General features: G+C 30.4%; 1 protein-coding gene across 1 annotated transcript; it reads left to right on the top strand.

Moving 5' to 3' along the window:
- The first annotated feature begins 1584 nt into the window (after positions 1-1584).
- LOC139499540 (low-density lipoprotein receptor 1-like) lies at positions 1585-22748 on the top strand. The gene is made up of 6 exons (XM_071288261.1): positions 1585-1649; positions 2759-2825; positions 4240-4365; positions 5482-5607; positions 6392-6517; positions 22591-22748. The coding sequence occupies exons 2-6, from the start codon at positions 2765-2767 to the stop codon at positions 22617-22619; spliced, it is 468 nt and encodes a 155-aa protein (XP_071144362.1). The 5' UTR covers positions 1585-1649; positions 2759-2764; the 3' UTR covers positions 22620-22748.
- The last annotated feature ends 227 nt before the right edge of the window (positions 22749-22975 follow it).

Below are 22975 nucleotides of genomic sequence, written 5' to 3'. Positions count from 1 at the left end.
TAGCACCCCCATTATCCATCTCCTTCTTTTGCATACAAACATCTTTTAGAAAGTTTGGTTTTCAATTATCAAATATTTACTGACATCTGTAGAATATTAAGTAATGTTTTCATATTGAGAATTTAAAAGATTCAGAACATGCACAAAATCTACATCATCCAGCCTATTTCATCAAAACTCCGCAAAACCTTTTTAATTTTTTGTTTGACAGTGTCAAAAAAATCCATAAGTATTGATTTTTGATTTTTGACAAATTTTTAGTATTTTGGACTTTCTCACGGTTCCCTTTGTTCTGAAGATAATGACACAAACAACTGTAGTTTCATTTTAATTCCATCTTTGCATAGTTTTGAGGTTTCTAATGGAAAAATTGAGTTTTATTCAAATATTGTTAACGGACTCGGGTATCTAATCATAACTCACTAAACGTCTATTCTTTGATATAGTTTTACTACAAGGTTATTGTTTTCCGTCCAGCACATTTCATAGGATATCATTCCATATATTACTCAAATAATAATAAAAGGATTTCGCAACTGGTGCATTATTTTAAGCTGGAATTACATATGAAATAGGACCCTCGGTTACTCGTCGGTTTTTGTTGGCTTCTTGTTTGACAATCTTTAGATTTCTTTGATAATTTAATATTAAAATTTTATTGGAAGAGACAATATTTGGCCATACAGTTGTTATTTTGTTATAAATGTCGAGTATTGCATGCCACTGTTTTAAATTGCGTTTCATTTTTCAAAGATTCGTTTTTACTATGATTTGAATTTAGTAATTGATGAAATCCTTTAAAAAAGAATCTCAATGCTATTCTTTACAAGAACAAAAATGAGTAAAGACAAAAAAAAAAACGTTTGCAAAGGGAACTTTAAATTCAGGTAATATCTTACAACTATTATGAAACATGTGAAACAAAAGGCCAAATAAAAAGGAACACCATTTTGCAAACAAGTGTAACTTTAACGGAATATAACACTTGTTATAATATGTCAGATATAAGTTGTATTCTTGGTTGAACATTAAGCAAAAACCTCTTGACCATATGTTAACATAAAACCAAGTTCAACAACAATAAGATACCAAAAAAGGGGGGTATTTAAACTCATTGATGACAAACTTACTAAACCATGGCAAACAACGAAACACTACAAAAAGACAAACAACTGTTTACAAAACACAACATAACTAATATTATTCAATAAATGTAGATAAATGTTATTACGCAAATTCAAAATTACTCAAGGATTTTAAAGAGTTCTCAATTTTAAGAATGGTCAAAAAAGACCAATTATTTTCAGGCTTCCCAATCATCAATAATGTTTTATTACCATTGATTGTAATAATTTTGAAGATTGTAGACATGACTGTATACTACTTTGATGAAATGTTTTAAAATAAGGCTTATCAAATGGGTTGACCGTTAATTCACCTTAGCACGTATAAATACATATTTAATTTTCAGATGCCCTTTTCAAAACTGACAAAACGTGAACTTTCAAATATCTAATAATTGACTGTAATTGGCCTTATTCACGTTTCTATCATATGACAATGACTCTATAAATATATGCACATTGTACCTTGAGAAAGCAGTGAGATTAGATTAGCCTGTGTTCATTTAATGATCAGACATCTCTTAGGTTAGTATTTTTTTTTATAGTATCCATGATCGAATAAATCATATATTACTTCTATGATTTCATGTAATATTGTACTCAAATTGAAAGATGTGTAAAAGCGAAAAAGTTACGTTTACATTTTAAATATTCTTACGGATTTGTGGGAATAGACGAATTTAAAAACAAATGCGTCAAAAACATTTGAAATTACACAGATAATAAATTTTGTCTTTGAATAAAATACATGTAATGCAATTAGATAAAGATTAATGAAACTTAAAATATCTATTGTATTACGCTAGTGAGTGAAACATAGTTTATACCTTTATCGGAAGAGAACTTTTTACGATCTGCATTTTTCATTTTTTTAACTGAATACATCATTAAAAACAGGGGATTCAATACTGATAAGGGACAGATACTTCTAGAAACATCTTGTACATATTTTGTTTTAAACTGGCCAAATGTGTCAGAAAAGTATCTGATGTGAAAATGCCTCTTTTTGATTTAATAAATCAATCTTTGTTTTCCAGAAAGTTTTGAATTCATATTCAGAAATCTATCATTCAACATACTGGATTTGTTGGTATGAATACAAATTGTGTACTACGTGTACTGAGTACAGTTTGTTTTACGTAAATGTAGGTTATTTCGACAACGTAAACGGCTCTTGCGATCCATGTATCAGCGGCCATGCACTTTTAAACTTATTGAAATGCCATAATGGGGAATATAAACGGGAGGACATTTCTATAATGAATTAATTCAAAATCTTACACATTACATTTTATTATTCTGAATATTTCTGATTTGCTCAAATACAAGTTTGGAAGATTTTTATTGTTTCTCAAAATGGCTCTCTTTTACAGCTAAACACGACGTTTGTAGTGGAAAATGTATTAAAAGGGTAATACTCGTGAAAAAAAAAGAGGCGAAAGATACCAAAAACATTTAATTATAATTTAATGTCCAAATTAAGGCATTATAAACTGCATTATTCAATGAATGTATGTATGCCATGAACATTTCAGAGAAGAAACAAAATAATTCTACAAAATTATTATATATTATTTTCCGTATAATATAGCACTATGGACAGGGTTTCTACAATTTTGTATATGTTTATACAGGACGAAATGGACAACCTTTTGCTGACAATCTTTGTATATGGATGCTTGTCATTGTTATCAGCATCAGGTAAGTCTCTAAATTGATACACACATGTAAATTCTTGATATTCTATACAAACAATGCATATTTAATATTCATTTATTTTTTAATTGAAAGTATTCTGGTAAACAAGTGAAAATACAACGGGGATCATGTTTTTTTCCAACACAAATGAAAATAAAACTTTGTTAACTGAATGAATCCGAACACGGTTCTTGTTTTACCTGCATCCGAAACGCTCAACAAAATATTCTGCTGTTTCAACAAAAGGGATCGCAAAATGATAGCCAAATCCATCTAATGTCAATTTACATGAGGGAGAGAGAACCTTAGTTTCTTAATATTTTCTTATCTTATAATCGTACCATGTATGTATCATTTTGTTACCAAAATCCATATTTACTGACTAGGGGGGTAATATTCCACAAGCACCGCCATTGTCCCATTCCAATACAAGGAAAATTAATACAACGTTTATATGTTGTGTGTTGATAAAAATGCCTTTTGGTATACCACGTATTAGGACAGGGATTGTCAATATACAATATTGAAGTAACATAAAGATACCGAAAGTTCCGAAGAATTGTTTTATTTTTTTCTTCAAAATATCAAGGAAAAATATTGCAAATATCATAAATATTCACAAATGTATATAAATTAATATATTCGTACAATATAAATATTTATTCATACATTATAAATATTTATCATATGTTTAGTAGTAAATACAGTAGTTTTGCATATGGGATAAATATCCTGCTGTTTAATCCATATCGCGCAACTTTGATGCGCACCCTTTATCGCATACCCTTTATCACACCCCTACCCTTTATCACACCCCTACTTTTTTTTTTTACTTAAAGTCAGTTTTGGTTTTTTTTTTTGCTAAAGAAAATTTTTCCTCAAAATAGATAATTTTTTTGAATGACGCCATTGTTTGGTATGTGACGTCACAAACGTCGAGTTTTCACATTGTATGTGACGTCACGAACGTCAAGTTTTTATATTTTTTGTCACACTAAATGCAACTATGAAAAATACAAAACACACAAATTAATACAATAATAAACAAAATATTTGTAAAACAACAGCACGCAACCTGTAAGGTAACCCAGGTGCTTTGGATAAGTAATTGAGCAGCTCTTTTTTAGGCTTTGAAACAAGACAAAAGTAGAACTGAAGGTAACCCAGTGTTATGGATCAGAAAACAGTTCATATAATATAATACTCTTCTGTTGAAATATATGATAAAGCGTATAATACATGGCAAAATCCGTATCACATGCCGTATCACCCTCGACCAATATCATCCCTCGGGCCTAAAGGCCCTTGGTCTGATATTGATGTCTCGGGATGATACGACATATGATACGGATTTTTCCATGTATTATTCTCTATATATTCATACATTTTACATGTATAACCTACGTTCATCTTACAGCGACCAAATGTGCAAGAAACCACGTAAAATGTCGGGATGGAATTCAATGTGTGTTTCACGGGTTCCTCTGTGACGGATTCAAAAATTGTGATGATCATTCTGACGAAGACGAAGACTTTTGCAAAGGTAAATCATAAAACTATATGTATCAGATCATGATATGCACCTTTCCACTTACTGGTGTTTTGTTATGTCCATAGGCTTTTACAGATACTAGTATTAAGTTTCATAACATTAAAATGGGTTGAATGCACCACCTCTTAATTGTGATAATCATTTTAACTATTAAAGACCACCCCTTCTGTAGATACGGTGAATGACCTTACAATATTTTATATCTGCATGATCTTTGAGACTGAAAATTTGCATGATCATTAATACCAAAATAATATCATGCCACGATGATTATATACTAGTATCCATTTACGAGAGTTTTATTAAATATTACAAAGATATGCAACTATTTTGCAAGCTCTGTAACTTGAATTGATAATACCTTACTCTATACCTAGCTACTCCCAGCATTTTCACCAAATCAGTGGTAAAACTTAAAACATAAGTTGCTGAACCAGTCTGATAAAACACTGTGTGTATAGGGAACAGAACACACTGCGTTCTATAATCTTTTCTAGTACTATGTTCTAATAGGAAAATGCATGTTTCACAAGAGTTCGTTACTTTGATTAGCGAACAATAATCGCGCGTCACATAACAATTAACATTCATATCAAAATGAAATGTTACGTTCGTGACAAAAAAATAAAGATAGATATAGAAAAACTGGATAAAACTTTACTGTGATTGTCTTTTTTATGTTTTTAGGATAAAAATTTATCATAAGAAATGAATGCTTGTTTTTGTAACTTTATTTGAGAGTAGAAGTGTAAATCGATTACACATTTTTAAAATGAAACATTTTTATATCCCAATAAAATAACAAAAAGAAGCATGCATTTCTTTTTATAAAACAACATAATCCAAGTAAGGTGTGTCATTACTACATACTATGGAATCTTAAAAGATCTTAACAAGAAAAAATAGAAGAGAACGGTATGAAGTCCATTTAGGAGAAAAATAGACATATTTTATTTCAATCAGAAACGGATACGTTTCCAGATAAAAGAATACATTTGTATTCACATACTTTTGATTATTAAAATAATGACATGGTCCAGATGTATACAAAGTTCTGTCTAAATGTATAAAAAAGTTTTAGAAATGAGTTTTTTTTAATTTATACAGCAAACATATGCCAGGATGGATATGTAAAATGTAAGGATAATCTTCAGTGTGTTCGTGCTATTGCCCTGTGTGATGGATACCACGGTTGCCGTGATAATTCTGATGAAGGTCAGGACTTTTGCAGAGGTAAAACACTAATGAGAATAAATTAAAACAGTTTCTACTGTTTATTGAATAATACAATTTTCACCTGGTTTCTACTCCGTACACAGTTTTTTTTTATACCTGAATTTACTGAGAAGCAAACGTTGCATAATTTGTTGTCATTTTAGGCAATATGTATCAAGCAAACATTTGCATAAATACCGACAAACATATTCAATAAAGCTAAAATAGGGAAACTGCAATCTACCAATGAATATAATGCATTGATTTAAGAGCAATATTTTATGAGTATCAGTATTAAAGAAATGCGAAGCCACTTTGTGTTTGATTTATTTTTCCAACAGTTTTGAATATAATCATCTTTGACTAAAAAAAATTGCACTAAAATTCTGTTATGTATACTGAGTTGTTATAAAGACATATGGATACTTTTAAATACTTCTTTTACTTTAAACAAAACGACAGGATGGTTTTTTTTCTAAACAATTGCTTCACTTATATTTTATAGCCAATAATATGACGTTAGTTTTACAAATTGTAGAAGAAACCTAGTGAATGTTCTAGTGATTTTGTAAAATCGAAGAATTTTAGGGTGATCAGGTTATGACCCTTACTTTAGTATTAATTATTAAGAAGCTTCTCACCGAATCTTTTGAATTTCAGTGGCCAAAAATTAAAATATTTTATTACGCGTATTGTTCCAGAAAGGTAGAAATTGTCACGAAAATATATATTTACAGATCACATATTTTCAGTTGTGATTGACTAACCTATACCATTTTATTAATAAACATTCTTGTTACAGCAACCAAATGTAAGGAACCATATGTAAAATGCAAGGATGGTCTTCAATGTGTACATTACGCGTTCAAGTGTGATGGAGACTATGATTGTCGTGATAAATCTGATGAAGATGAGGATGCCTGCCAAGGTAAAAGCTGCATGCATTACTACCAAATGTTGTAAAACATAGCATGACCACTGTCATGTCAAGGTCATATATTTTAGCTCACCTGGCACAATCGGTGCAAGTAGGCTTTGCTTATCCGCTTTTGTACGTCCATCGTCTTCTTTCCAACCTAAACGTTCGATATGCCTTAACAAAAATAATATAGGGGAAGGAGGAAATTGTTCAACGTTTATCTTGAAAGATCCTATAAATTAAGAAAATCTAACAGGAATGAGATATTCAGAATGATAAAATCTACCTACCGGTTATTAACAGTAAAACTATCAGACGTCTTGCCATTTCAATGACGAATTTTGTAAGGTAATGTTTATTATCTTTGAAATGTTACAGACATAGATGAACTTCGAATAGCAAGAATTGCATGAAAGACAATATCTTCAAGATTAATATTGTCATAATCGTAAAAGGACTTTTAAGAGAAGCCATTATAAAAGCAAGAAGAGGCAGTATGATTGAAAATTAGACAACTCTCCAACAAAAAACAGATGACGGAGAAGCTAACATTTATAGGGCAATTAAGTATTTCAACAATGGGACAAAACATACAGCATAGTAAGCTATAGAAGGTTACAACATTATCATGATTATAAATTAAAAAAAATGGGCGAAACTTAAATAACGGTCTCATTTACGAAAACATAAACCAAATACAAATATGGTATTAAGTAATAATTAGGGCTGGTACATAACTAATAAGTCTGGGTTTAACAGGTTTATATGAGAGATAAACTCTCTCCTCACCTTGGACGGTGGTGAAAAATTAGTGCACTAAAGCAAATTATGAAATTCAGAAAAGCCATATGTCATACATTTTGTCATATGATCGACATAAGGCACACAAAACAAAATCACAAAAGACACAATGAAGAGCTACTCACAGTTACTTAACGGGATTGCAGAGCCAATAACAACTTATTAGCAATCATGTCAATAAGACAAAATTATAAATCAGTACAAATCCATATTCCAAACCATCAGAGAAAACCCCGACCTCGTGCCACACCAATATATAGGTACCGATCGATTGTAGAGCAGTTAATACACATTATGTTCATAACAATGATATTTAGGATGGTTTTAATTTGGTGATAACAAAATCAATATATACCGATAAAAAACAATATAAATGATCGTATTACAATGATGAGTGTTAACCTTTTTGAAGATGTTCATCTACAGGATATATTAAGCCAATAACTTCCAATAAATATATGGCAGAGTATAATTTAAAATTATTGCTATTCAATGGAGATGTTTACCCATGTTATTAAAGTGTTTAACCATTTATCTTGAAATCTAAAAAAAATAGATATATTGACATATTTATTGCAAAATGATAAGCAAGACATGATTACCTAGGCAGTCAACTTGGTCAAGATTGTCCTTGATAGATTTCCTGCTCTTTAATGACAAAATCTCTTATTTGTTTAAGCATAACCAATAACAAAAGACAATGTTGAAATTAAATATATGTAATTTATTAATTTTGTAGAGCCTCTTCATGTTTAAGATGTACATCAACTTATATAAGTCAAAAGGACTTTTAAGATCCTTCAAAACAAAATTATATGACATGATTAAATTGTGTATTATCTCCTTCGATTTATGTATCTGTGATGGAAACATAATTTTATTTTCTTGTAATATTTTAGGGTCCCGTTTTCTTTAGCCTCATTTGTGGTGTTATGCTATTCATCTGTTGTAACGAGCGCTACTGATTTGTTTTATGGAGTCAAAATGCATATGCATGTCTTGCTTAACAAATTATCACTTTGTTTGTGCAACTAAATGTGAATATCATATTATTATATTATATTTGTTACACTTTTCCATTTTTAAAATGTTGTTTTCTTTCACTAGTAGCCAGATTAAAGTCTGAAACGGTCATTTTGGTCTGATCAAGTCTTGATTGACTTAATTTACCGCTAGAGAAATACGTTGAGACTTTTCAGATTTTAAGACACTGTTCAGATATGTTATGTCAAGTCTGTTCAGTCATGTCAAGTTAATCAAGATGGAAGGCTCTAGCGTTCAATCAAGTCTGTTAAGACTGTTTTGGACAAATTAAGACCAATCATAAAAAGTATCTTTCAAAACTTTCAGATCGGGTTAAGATCCGTTTAGTGTGTTAGAATGATATTAGGAGTTACGCCCCTTTATGTGGATGATACATTGTATTATAAATGCTAGAATAAAAAATGTATATTATTTTGAATTATTAAACATAAAATCATTCGTTGGCTTTTTATTTCTGTTGGTCTTTGTTTAAGGTGTAAGAGAATAAATTATATATTATACAATTTTGTTAGCTTGTTTTGTTTTGAAATAAATTATTCGCCAATAACTGTTTCTGATTTTATTTATTTTTTTTTTATTTTCTGGTGTTAATTTATGTATTTATCTACTTATTCTTTGAAAAAAGTAATTGCAAATTTTGGACGTAACACTAACAAAAGAGTGACAACAACATCTTATAAATTTCATACGTCCAAATCATGTTTCTGGATTATACTTCATCTGGAACGATCAACGCAAAATACAAGTATTTTGTATGTCAGATAATTTATATCGTTAATTTCGTTATCCTCATCAGGCCGCATCAGGGAACCATGTCTCCGTTTGAACTAAGCTTCTGAAACTGCTCTAAGGCCGTGAAGTGAGAGTGTTAAAACTATAAATAACATACCATCGGAAAGAGAAGGATGTCGATAGGTTTTACAGAAAAGAGAATGATCGGCTATAAATATGAATAATAGAGAAAATGGAAAAAAATATAAAGAATGGAGAATAATAAGGTGCTTGAATATAACGAATTGATAATAATAGACAAAAAGTATAAAGAAAAAACCCTGCCTACTAAACATTAAAGAATACAGAAATGAAGGACCCCCCTCCAGATCCTCATAGATTAAAACAATATAACCTAATTTTAAGTTCAGCATCGAGTATATGTCTTAGTACATCTTTTTGTAAATGCCGCTTATCCTTTCTTTCATTTGAATAAAAAACTTATTTGATATAAAATATGTATTTATTTGTTTTTTCAGATTGCACTATTATAAATAATTCTTCTTCGTCTTCTCCTTCTAAACTGTAAAAGTAACGTATGTATGCGTAATATTCGGTCTATAAAGATTAAGTTCGATGGCACGTGCCAATAATCCAAAGGTAATAAAATCAACGATCCATAAAATAACGTGGCAATTACAATGGCTATTTCACAGTTATATCATACGTGCACCTGTCATGGTATCATACATGTACCTCCGTATGTGTAGTATAAGGTTCTAAATCATTTTTGATATCTTCTTTCTAACACTATTGACGACATTGTTTAAACTACATGCTCATGTCACAAAACCGCAAATTTAGTATAGTTATTAAAAAGATAAACGATATTGAAAATGCATTTTTTTCTATCAAAAATGTATGGTCGTATATTTGTAACTCTAGGTGTTTACCTAAAATGTATTGAATATGTAAAAGTTGAGATTTTTTTTCAAATATTTGCCAAAAGAAACATTTTCCGAAAAAAAAAAACCAATCCATATAATAACGTTTTGTCCTTTAAATCTTTTTTTGGGGGTCCGTAGAAATACCGCAAAAGACCCCTTTAGTGCAAAGAACAAAAAAATGCACTAAGGACCTGATGGAATGATAAAATTGACACAAAGGACATTGCATAACTAAGTTAACGTTTTAGAAATAAATAATTTCAAGTTTTATAATCATATCTTAAGTAATTAGAAAGTTATTTAATGTTCTATCGACACGCGCCACACTCAGTTGATTGTAATCTATAGAAATTCATTTTCGTTCAACCATGACCCGTTTTGAATAGACTAGTATACTTATTAAAAATGTATATATTATGTTATTTTATGTTGTTCTTATTTTTTATGGTAAAGTTATTACTGCCGTATCTATTTTGCTTTTCTGTCTGCTATAGTTTTTACTTCTATGTAAAAGTGTATTTTCTACTTATTTTTGTTTCTTTTAATTTCGTTTGCTTGTTCCGTGAGATCACTTTTTTAAGTTTTCTAGTAATATTTTATAAAGATATTTTAAAATAGTAAAAAATGTATAGAGTTTGTTTACCAACACATACTGACATAGAAGATACACATGTTTCGCAAAGTATAACAGTTTATTACATTTTTGTTGAGCCTGCTACTTTTGTTGCAAAAGCGAGACATAGCGATCCACAAACCACAAATATTCACTTTGTGGTTAAAGTGTTTGAAACTATAATAACTTTCTTAAACTATCCTGGATTTCTACTAAACTAGGACAGAAGCTTGTTTTTGATCATAAGATAGCTGGGAAAAAAAAAAAAATTGTTTATCCGTATTTTTATTTATAACTGACTTTTTGGTTTTTCTGTAAGCTTATATGAATTCACTCTGTTTAATAAAAATCACATTTTTATGTCGGGGCCTTTTAATGATCGGTCGACTATATGGCAATGTTTTTCTCGTTATCGAAGGCCGTATTGTTGCCTATAATTGCTTTTCTACCTCAGGCATAGATTACCTTAGTTGTATTTGGCAAAACCTTTAGGAATTTTGGTCCTCAATGCTCTTCAACTTCGTACTTTATTTGGCCTTTTTAACTTTTTTGGATTTGAGCGTCATTGATGAGTCTTTTGTAGACGAAACGCGCGTCTGGCGTATATACAAAATTTAGTCCTGGTATCTTTGATGAGTTTATTTGCTATAAGACGTCTATGACTATTTTCGACCTTGTCGTCTTATTTTTTAAATTACGTCATTGATGAGCTGATCACTACAACGTTTAAACAAAATATTCGTTCCCGTGAAAACTATAAGATTTGTTTAACTTTCAAATTTCATCGTGATCTCTTCTCAGGATATAACGGCTATTTGTATGTTAGTTTTACAGCTAATTTCCCAATGCATGTAAAGCGAGACTTTTGTTAGCTTAATTGCTTAGTTTGTATATTTTACAATTGTAATTGGGATAATATCCAATCAAATTTAAATATAATATGTACAGATTAAAATGTGCCTCTACATTGTTTGAAGATGTCAATGTTATTTACAAAGCTTGAATTCATGTTTATACCAACAGAGCAAGCAAGCCTATCAAAATTTTACTCTACAAGCATTAGGAAATAAGCTGTAAAGTCGACAAGATAACAGGTTAATGTATTCAAGTGATTTTCAGAATTTAAGATTTGTTGCAATTCTAAAGTACAATGGTTAAATCAATCTTATTATCTTTGATGTGCCACATGGGCATCCCTATAAAAAAGACAGTCCAGTCCATGCGTGGCCCATGACATTAGATATTATGCATGTCAGTGGATATTTTCTTTGTGAAGCTAGCACTAATAACCTTGTCGTCTTATTTTTTAAATTACGTCATTGATGAGCTGATCACTACAACGTTTAAACAAAATATTCGTTCCCGTGAAAACTATAAGATTTGTTTAACTTTCAAATTTCATCGTGATCTCTTCTCAGGATATAACGGCTATCTGTATGTTAGTTTTACAGCTAATTTCCCAATGCATGTAAAGCGAGACTTTTGTTAGCTTGATTGCTTAGTTTGTATATTTTACAATTGTAATTGGGATAATATCCAATCAAATTTAAATATAATATGTACAGATTAAAATGTGCCTCTACATTGTTTGAAGATGTCAATGTTATTTACAAAGCTTGAATTCATGTTTATACCAACAGAGCAAGCAAGCCTATCAAAATTTTACTCTACAAGCATTAGGAAATAAGCTGTAAAGTCGACAAGATAACAGGTTAATGTATTCAAGTGATTTTCAGAATTTAAGATTTGTTGCAATTCTAAAGTACAATGGTTAAATCAATCTTATTATCTTTGATGTGCCACATGGGCATCCCTATAAAAAAGACAGTCCAGTCCATGCGTGGCCCATGACATTAGATATTATGCATGTCAGTGGATATTTTCTTTGTGAAGCTAGCACTAATAACCTATATTATTTACGTGTCTGAAATATTTTGAAAAGTGTAACTTAACTCTTGAACAGACCATTTATAAACGTCGTTTGTGTGAATTCGGGATTTACACGTATTAAAAACTCTTCGCTTTTCGGCATTCGAGAAAACATATATTCAGCAAGCACTATTGAGGAACACAAATAAAAAATAAATTTAATTTGTTAATATTTGCAACTCTTAAACCCAGCTGATATTTTTTTTATTTCTTACTTGACAAATGGGATATACACGACTTCCCAAATTTAATCTAATATTCACCTAATATATGCTCAAAGTCAACTTATTTTAAAGAAGTTTTAAAAATAAAATGGTTAAATGCATTTTTTTTTTACATAAAGCACAAATATATTTACATGTTTCATTATCAGATCAAAATATCTTAAATACCCCAGTCCAGAGATACTGTGTATATTCGGCTGAATATACATGTACCATATCGAGAATTTTACATTCATACTTGTTACGTAACGAGATATGTGCTCAGGTAAAAAGATCCAGCAGGTGGTGTATATTCTAAAGTGTTTATCGTCTTCTATTATACATGCCGATGACGAGGACATTTAGCTTGAGGGCCATTTTGTTTTCGCAAAGAAAAACAAAAAATTAAACAATTTTATAGATATAATATTCTGTTGAAAAATCATTTTTAAAGGTGAACAGATAAGCATAACGTCTTCGCAATTTCTTGTTAACAGCCATGGACACATATGTCAGAATGAATAAGAAAACACTAAATTCTTAAACAATATATTGTAAAATGGACACCAAACACATGTTGATAGAATAGTGTACTGATAGTATAAAAAAGAAGATGTGGTATGATTGCCAATGAAACAACTATCCACAAAAGACCAAAATGACACAGCCATTAACAACTATAGGTCACCGTACGGCCTTCAACAATGAGCAAAGCCCATACCGCATAGTGAGCTATAAGAGGCCCCGATAAGACAATGTAAAACAATTCAAACGAGAAAACTAACGGCCTTATTTATGTAAAAAAATGAACGAAAAACAAATATGTAACACATAAACAAATGACAACCACTGAATTACAGGCTCCTGACTTGGGACAGGCACATACATAAATTATGTGGCGGGGTTAAACATGTTAGCGGGATCCCCACCCTCCACCTAACCTAGGACAGTGGTATAACAGTACAACATAAGAACGAACTATAAAAATCAGATGAAAAAGGCTTAACTCATCAGATGGACAAAAATACAAGTGGACGCGGCCCGGTACTTATACATCCCGACACAAAAAGACACAATGAACAAATCTGAGAGTATTCGCAGTTATCTGACAGCTAGTTCAAAGTCACTAACAACTAATAAAAAAATCATGTAACTAAGACTAAACTATCAATCCGTACACATCCAACATCCATCTATCTTTTTCAGATATTTCTTTTCCGCCATTCATAAGTTTAATGTTTACTTTGACTTAATGCTATACATGTATAATGTGTGTTCAGAGATGGATTTATAAACTTTATGCTTAAAATAATAAACCCAAACAGACACTAAACAGGTGATTTGGTGACCATTTAGACTTCGTTTAGATAACACACGTCTTCAAAATTAATAGTTTAAAATAAAATGTTGGGGATTTAAAATGTATATCCAAACCTATTCTATTACTTTCCTCTGAGCAAAGTCTTAAGAAAAATATATATTGAAACTGTAGGAGATCATAGTGGGTTGAACGACAACGAGACACCCGCAACCAAACAACAAAAATCACATAGTCACGTTTCTCCAACATTTGATAATTAGACTAAAACAACATAAGGGATTAGGGGGTCCTCATAAGGACTGGCATCGTGATAATTACCTGTAATTCACCTATATCTTAACTCAAATATTGTAAAAAGGGGGATATTGTTAAAAAATATTTATATCAAAACATTAACAAACCATATATTTTTGGTCGAGTATAACCAGAAACGGTTACGTAATTATTTTCATCCGCCGTATTTGATTTACAAAATTAAAAAGGTTATTCAACAAAAAAATCCTTAAATAAACAAGGGAAATTCTAATCAAACTGAAAATTTCATAAAAAATTATGAAGAAATAATCTCGAAATTATTTTTTTTAAAAGATATTATTTTATTGAAAGTAACATGTTCACTGACTGTACCTCATTTTAGTAATTTATTCCATTACTTGATATATTTTTGTATTTCTGTTACATGTAGATGTTAAAATCTAAACCGATGCAAAACAGCAAAGTTTTATTTATGTAAAAAGTCACCAAAAGCGATTGTCTTCTAGTGCGAAGAACCATATATCTACCTAGTCGTTCTGTCTGTATATCACTAGAGCCGAAGCCAGTTTTCGTGGTATGCTGTCTTGGCAGATGAAATAGTCAGTCATATATCTGTTCACTTTTTCCTCGAAAACGGAGCTGATACAAATTGGGTACATCACGTCGCGTCATGATCTATATAGTGTTGAACTCTGGGAACTGGCTTGGTGAATATTGTGCACTACTAGTATTTTCGATCTGTTACTTAAGCTTTGGACAAGTTGACTAAGAATTTTGAATTAAACTGTATAGGTGATAATAAGCTGCGTTTTGTACTTTTATATAAGATTAATGACTCAAGATATATAAATTCTTAATAGCTCTCAAAATATTAAATGTTAATTTTTATTCAAGATCGCAACATTGTAATCTATAATACATTATTATGAAAAATAGAGAACAAAATTATGAAAAAAAGCAAAAAATTGCTTCCGGCCGTACGGTAACGGATACTGGATGTGTAGTGATTGATAATTTAGTCTTAGATTATTTGTTGCTTTTTTATGTATGTTTTTGTACAGTTCTTTTATTGTTCTGTTGCACCAATGTCTCAAGATAAGGGGGAGTGTTGGAGCCTGTAATTCGGTGGTTGTCGTTGCTGTGTAATATATTCGTTTTTCGTTCATTATACTGTACATAAAATAGGCCGTTATATTTCTCGTTTGAATTGTTAAACATTTGTTTTCTCGGGTCCTTTTAAAGCTGACTATGCGGTATGACTTTGCTCATTGTTAAAGGCCGTACGGTGATCTATATTTGTTAATGTCTGTGTCATTTGGTCTCTTGCGAATAGTTGTCTCATTGGCATTCATACCACATCTTCTTTTTTATGTATAATTGTTAACTTCTATTTCATTTGGTCTCTTGTAGAGAGTTGTCTCATTGTCTATCATACCATGCACATATAAAATAAAAAATTACATCACTGTGTTAGACTATATGGACTTTTACAATTTTGGGAGACTATTAAAAAATATTTATTTCTTTAAAAAATATATACCTTTTTAACAATATTTTGGTCAAGAACAGGTGAATTACAGGTAGATATCAAGATCCAGTCCTTAAGAGGACCCCATAATCCCTAGTGCTGTTTTAGTCTAATTACCAAATGTTGGAGAAACGTGACCACACCAAGGACGGCTAGTGGGCAACATATAAGTGTTCACCAATAGATAGGTGTATACACAACATGCCATTTCTAAATCATCCCTTATGTCTTTATTATTGTGAATAATTTATCCCGGATAATAGAATACATGTTCTAGTCATGTCTTTGATTTAACAGAACAAATGATAAAAGATTCAAAAATTTGTTGTTTGTGATTATTCATAGTTGACTAGTTCTATATTTACCAGTGACACGCGTCCTAATTTTCAAGAAAAGGGACAGAAAAAGTATTAAACAAAAATAACCGGTTTTTCAAAACTATATTTTTGAAAATTCACTGCATGATTTAAACAGCTTTAAAGTGTTTCATTTAATTCTATCTTTTAGCGTATACGAAAAATTGATAACAAGTTAAACTTCAGTGTTCATGACTTACGACTATTTTATATTTCTTGTGAAATTGATAGATGAGAAGGTTTTCACAAATACCGAACAAAAAATATAGCGTAAACGTCAATTAATGGACAAGCAACACAACGAGAAAAATAAAATTTATATGAAATAAAGTAACAACATAAGTTTACAAATACGTACTTACATGTTGTAGGTGCATTTAATAAAAACAACATTTGAACTTATTATTAACATTTTTTTTTTCAATTGTAATTTTATGTGTATGTATATTTAATGTTACCCGATATGGAGTTCTTCTAAAAATAAAAATCACTTGAATGGGTATTTCTGGTGTATATACATGTATCACACGTGCTATCTACATGTACAATATACGGAAATGACACGGCTGGGTATTGTAAAGTTACTGAAGGAAGATTAATGTCAGCTGCATATCCCCGGACGAAGAATTTACTGGTTTGTCAAAACGGTCAGTTGTAATTTGTCAAATTGTAAAGGTTTGAATCGCGCCCATCTCTTCTTTCTTTTTTATAATATTAATTGCGCCAATAAATGGAACTTTACACATTCCCCATTTCCATTTTCCATTTTATTAGTTGTGTCATATTTACCTCGAAACGATTTACTTATTTGCACGTACATGTTACATTAGAATACTGACTTCAACTGTTAAATAACTAAATATAATTACTAAAGATATGATTATAAAATTTGAAATTAAGTGCTTTAAGAAAGTCTCCATTTTATGTCATGTTTTTGTGTCAGTTCTATCACCCCATCAGGTCCTAAGTGCACTATTTTGTTCTAAGTGCACTAAGGAGACCCTTTGCTTGTACCTGTCAATACCGGAAAGGACCTCATCAATGCACTAAGAACAAACATCTGAAAACAAGTCTATAATATTTGCGCAATTAAATGGTTGTTTTATTGGCGCAAATGAATGCTGCAGTTTTTACAATAAAGCATGTAAAATAAGAATTGGCGTAATTAAGTTGTTGCGCAAATTCATTCATTTTCAGCGAAACTAGATATCCAGTGGCAGATTCAGAGGGGGCGTAGAGGATGTACGCCCCTCTTCAATGATATCTCAATGTAAATGTAGTCCTGCTTTTTTTTTAATTTTACACTCTATTCTGTCCTGCATTTCTTAGTTATTAATTTATCCTGACTTGTTTTTCATTAAGTCATCATGACTTTTCTATTTCGCAAGATGGCCATACTGCCTTTTTTCTCTTAACTCCCGTCATGCTTTATTTCAATTTTTATACGTCAGACAAACTTCTTCATGCATGTAACTTCATATTTCAAAATGGATACGAAATGTCTTAATTGATACGTTCTACATTGCATTTAAAACATCCATTGAAAGAATATTGTATAATAAGAAATCCTTGTCCGCTGTTGGAAGTTCTGTTTCGCCATTTTTCGTTCTTGTCATGAGACGATATTTCAGGTGTTTTGATTGTTAAACTCGTTAAATCAAATAACGAACATATTCCATCTCAACATGAGAAAGAGTGGCTCATTTACATTTATCAATGATTATCGTTTATAAGATGTTGTACTTTCAATGCTATTTATAAACACCGAGTAAAATTTTAAAAGTTTGGTATACAAATTTTAAATTATTGATCTTAAAAATATTCAGTAGACAATGGGACATATCAAACAATCATTATTCATCTATTATATTATAACAATTTTTATTCACAAAGGCTTACAATGATAAATGAAATCAATGTTTTGTTGTCAATGTTACAATTTATGTATTGTTCTATGGTGACGAGTCTTTGAGTTCTGACGAAAATTATAGTGTTTTTCTATCTTTCCACAAAGTATATAAAAGTACCAAGCGTTTTTCTCAACTTTGACAACCTTCTTCTGTAACAGATGTTGGCAAAATTTGTCAACGGCAATGTTCAAAGCGCTTTGACAATTCCAGTGCACCGTTACGATTCAAATATGATGTAATGGTATAGAAAAACCTTGCAGCTGAGTAACTTTTGACAAAAACATGCTACATTTGAGAAAAAATGGCTGTAAAAATTTTACATATATCTGCCGTCGCCATATTGGGATAGTCGTAATTCCAGTTACGGTTACCAGTTTAATACCAGTGCAGTTGAGAAATATGGTACATTTATTCAAATGCAGATATAAACCTTATCAATATTAAACCCAATCCCGCAAGCAGCTGTGGTCATCCTGTTGAGGATAGTATTCACTATTTCTTAAGTGCCCTTTTATCAACGAAGCAAGAGAAATATTGTTTTCAAAATTAGAAAGATCTACTATATCCATTTTGCTTTCATTGGCTGGTGACGGTGACCTTTCCTTTCAACTATTGTATCTGTAATTATAATGTATGTTTCTCTGAAAACTTGTATTTAGTTTTTAGAGAATAAAGTATCTATCTATCTATCTATTTCAGAAAAACAAAGATATGTTTGAGTCTGTACAATCATATATCAGAAATACACTAAGATTTAGAACATTCAATTAAAATTCGAAATTCCAACTTCCTATCTCTTCACTCTAGTTCAGTTTTAAATATTACTCTTATACGTTTTGTTTTTGAAACAAGGCTATTTTTTGTCAAAAGACAAGCGCAATAACCCCAAAGCGAATTGCGAGAAGTGGTTTCGTATTTCGTTAAAGAAAGAAAATACTAATAGTTTATGTAAAATAACGTACGGTGTCGCGTTTATATCTTTTTAATGCATTGGTGCAATTGGATGCAAACAATAATGACCATAAAATATCAGGTTTGCGAGATCAGACAGTAACCTAACAACTAAACAATTGAAAACTTAGAGATCAATGTTTAACATTCGCCAGCAATGAGCAATTTTCATTAATAAAACATGATTTAGTCGAATACTTTGCGAGTAAAGAAGAAGAGACTACCATAGATTTGTTATTAACCCCAAATGCTTGATGGGTAAAAATCAGTATTCAGGAATTAACTTTTTTTTGCATTACACCACATTACAACAGAAAATAGAATATACACGTAGGACCTTGAAGTATTTCTAATACATTGTTGTTTTCCTGTTCTATGTAGCTTTCTTTCTGGCAAACACGGTTTTATAAATGCTGACAGGCACCGACCATTGAAAAACAATCGATCTGTTATGTAATGCAAATAATTGTTTTTTTTTTATGGCAAATAAGAAAAAATACCGTTTGATTTAAAATTGTTTAAAATTATTTAGAATAGATTTATGAAAATAACGTATATCAATGTGAAAAGGCTAAACTTTAATTTGTGCCGTAGGGATGTTATTGAGTGGTAAAGTTTTGTTTACAATTATTTCCCACGTATTTCCCTAGTGAAATCTGCAATAATTATTATATCATCATGTTGTTGGATTTTCACATTATAACAAAACTAAGAATATGACGGATGAATTTATAGTTAGCTGTTCAAATGTCCAGTGGCAACTATTAGATGTATCATTAGGAGGACATGTACAATGTTATAATAACATTAGATATATGTTTCATTATAATGCGTTATTCTAATTGGCTTCTCTGCAATCTTGCGTTATTCCTTAATCAATTTAAATACACAATAAAATGTATCATTCATGATGACACGAGGTCCCACAATAGAGTGCACAAGTAAATAAACACAACCGTCCTTTTGATGATCAATTTGTTAACTTGCTGGGACTATCATTCTAATAGCATAATAGTCCCCGTTAAATCTGAGCTCTACCGTTAAATAGTACTGTAATTGTATTAATGTTATTATTTTATTTTTACGCTGTCTTAATTTGTAATTTAATATAGTTATTTTTAAAAGTATAATATAGTGTCTTGTAAGTCATTTTTGGGCAGGATATTGTTTGTTTTAGAGTGTATGAATAATTTTTATTGCAATCAACTTTAAAAAAACTAAACTATGTGGACCGTATGTCATAAAATAAATTTTACCTTATACAAGACAGCTGATTGGATAAATATGATAGGTTGTTACGCCTACATTGATACTGATGTCCAATCGAATACCAGCAAACACCTGTCAGTAAAAAACAAATTGCAAGCGTGGCCGATTTATGTGTTTATTCGATATTTGAAAAATAATTTAGATAGCCGCTATTCGTTTACTCTTTTTCAGGTGAATTCCAATAACTGTTTTTTCACTTTCTTATTAAACAGAAAGGTATTTAAATATGAGCGTACAACCAGTAACGGAATACTACAAGCATTTTATATACCGTGTGTATAAAAAACATTATCAAATTATATTTGTAGATTGTAAAAGATTAAGAATATTTTTATATCTGTTCTAAATCATCTGAAATAAAATAAAACATATTTCTCTCTGCCTGAATGCAATCGTAAGCAAATTTATTTTTACTTTTTTTTTTTGTCTATTTGCAAATGACGAAGAATTCTCCTTAAACTGAAATATTAAACAGACAGACTAACTTTAAAGGACAAAATACTAGCGTGTACTTTCATCCAAGGAAATGAATTTCTATAACGTAACTAATCTAAGTGGCCATCGATGTGTAATATTTGACACTGGACATTATTTTTGAAGCAATGCAATACGTATAATGTATACTATCAATCAAAATTAAAGACCTTTGAATGTAACAATATGGTACAAATCCATTTGATTTATTGAATTTTTATATATTTTTTTTTATCTAAATGAAAATGTTGTAAACTGCTCCCAGTTAATATAAATAAGAAGATGTGGTATGTGTGTCAATGAAACAACTCTCCATCATTCAAGTCACATGGTATAATTTAATAAGAGGTCAAAAGTACGACCTCAACACGGAGCTTTGACCCTCATCGAACAGCAAGCTATAGCGGTCCCTAAAACGACAAGTGTAAAACAATTAAAAATGAAAAACAAAAGTCTAATCTATAAATACGGTCATTTCGCTACGTTATTTTATAGCTTTTTGGTCAATTTCGAAATAGCAAGTAAGCGTCTCACTGTTTTTCAAAATGAGTAGTAACACTGGTGCTTCAAAATATCTGATACGAAACAGAAATATAAACCGTACATTAGATTTTATCAATCGTGTCTTAACTAACGTTGTTTGGTATTTTTCTATGATATGATTTACTCTTGTATTTAATTCGTGCTAAAAAAAAATGGCGAAAAAAAAATTCATATGAGTTATCGACATCGGTCTTTATATGTATATAATGGTCAATATAAACTGTCAATTAAATTTAAAAAAAAAAAAGCTAATATAATTGTTGCATTTATTAAAAAAAATATAAAATAATGTTTTATTTGTAAATGTAATAATTTAACCCGGTTTAACCTTATACATCTTATATTAAAGATAAAACGTGGAACTTCATTCATTATACGTCCAGTGACACGAATGCGTAATTATTTAGGTAGTTTATGCTCATCCGTTTCGGTTGACTGCTTAAATAATCCGTTTATTAAAATGTAAATAACTTTCACCAAGCATCTGTCATCTGTGTACAATTTTAAAATAAAAAGTAAATCATATACTTAAAATATACGTTTCTTGACCAAATATAGATAAGAACTATTACTCTACATTAGAAACAAAAAATGTTTAAGAACATCTTTGAGATATATTTAATACTGATCATTATATCTTTAGAGGCGGAATGCATACATACAGGACTACTTTATGTGAGACTGTAAAGTTTTTATGACAAATTTTCCGGTTACAACAATTAATCTTTTCTCATATAACCAATGAAATGTTAAAGATTCTATCGGAAATAAATGAATTGTTTTTAAAGTTTGCATACTTTATTTAATTAAATAGATATACAGTCATATTAAAAGATCACAAAAGAATGTCATCCAAGATATAGAGATTATATTCATAAAGGGGGAGTAACCCCTGATAAAAACAGATAAAGTGTCGCCCGTTTTATTCAAAATATTTAAAATCTTAACACAACTGAACACGATCTTACTGCAACTAGACAAGTTGTTCACCTTTGGTCTTATTTAATCTGAACGTGATCTAATCAAGTCTTATTTGGATGCTAGACGAATCTGTCTTATTTATCTTGACACGACTGATCTGACTGAACACAATATATCTTAACAGAGTCTGAGTGTCTAAACAGGTCTTAACGTTTTTCTCTAGCGGTAAATTAAGTCGATTAAGACTTGATCAGACCAAAATGACCGTTTCAGACTTAAATCTGGCTACTAGTGTTTATATTTCAGATTTAAGAAGATCTATTAATAAGTTCTAGGATTATCACAAAGCAAAGAACGAAAGTTGAAAAAATAAAAATGAAAATATCGAAAATCTTGATTTTTCAACACCTGTTTCTTAGGTGTTTTTTTTTAGATTTTGAGTAATTTATAATAAACTGTAAAGCAATATCAATGAATGAAGTATATTACTTCGGGCCGCTTCCGAGATTCTGAATGAGGTGTACAAAATAAAATATAATGCACATGCACTTCACTAAATGGGTCAAAAAGGACCACCGAAAAGATGTTTAGAAGATTAAGAAAAGAGAATTAACTATTTCAAGGGGGTGTTGAAACATAAAAAAAATGATGATAAAAAAGCATAAACATTTAACAACAGAAAAAAAAGAAA

This window comes from Mytilus edulis, chromosome 12 (assembly GCF_963676685.1).
Source record: "Mytilus edulis chromosome 12, xbMytEdul2.2, whole genome shotgun sequence".
Classification (NCBI taxonomy): domain Eukaryota; kingdom Metazoa; phylum Mollusca; class Bivalvia; order Mytilida; family Mytilidae; genus Mytilus; species Mytilus edulis.
The sequence above is the reverse complement of the archived record's forward strand: the minus strand, read 5'-3'. Positions and strand labels throughout refer to the sequence as shown.

Coding starts and splice junctions, on each gene's coding strand:
- LOC139499540 (XM_071288261.1), top strand. CDS start 2,765: ATGGACAACCTTTTGCTGACAATCTTTGTATATGGATGCTTGTCATTG. Junction 4,366..5,481: donor AGACGAAGACTTTTGCAAAG/GTAAATCATAAA, acceptor TAATTTATACAG/CAAACATATGCCAGGATGGA. Junction 5,608..6,391: donor AGGTCAGGACTTTTGCAGAG/GTAAAACACTAA, acceptor TTCTTGTTACAG/CAACCAAATGTAAGGAACCA.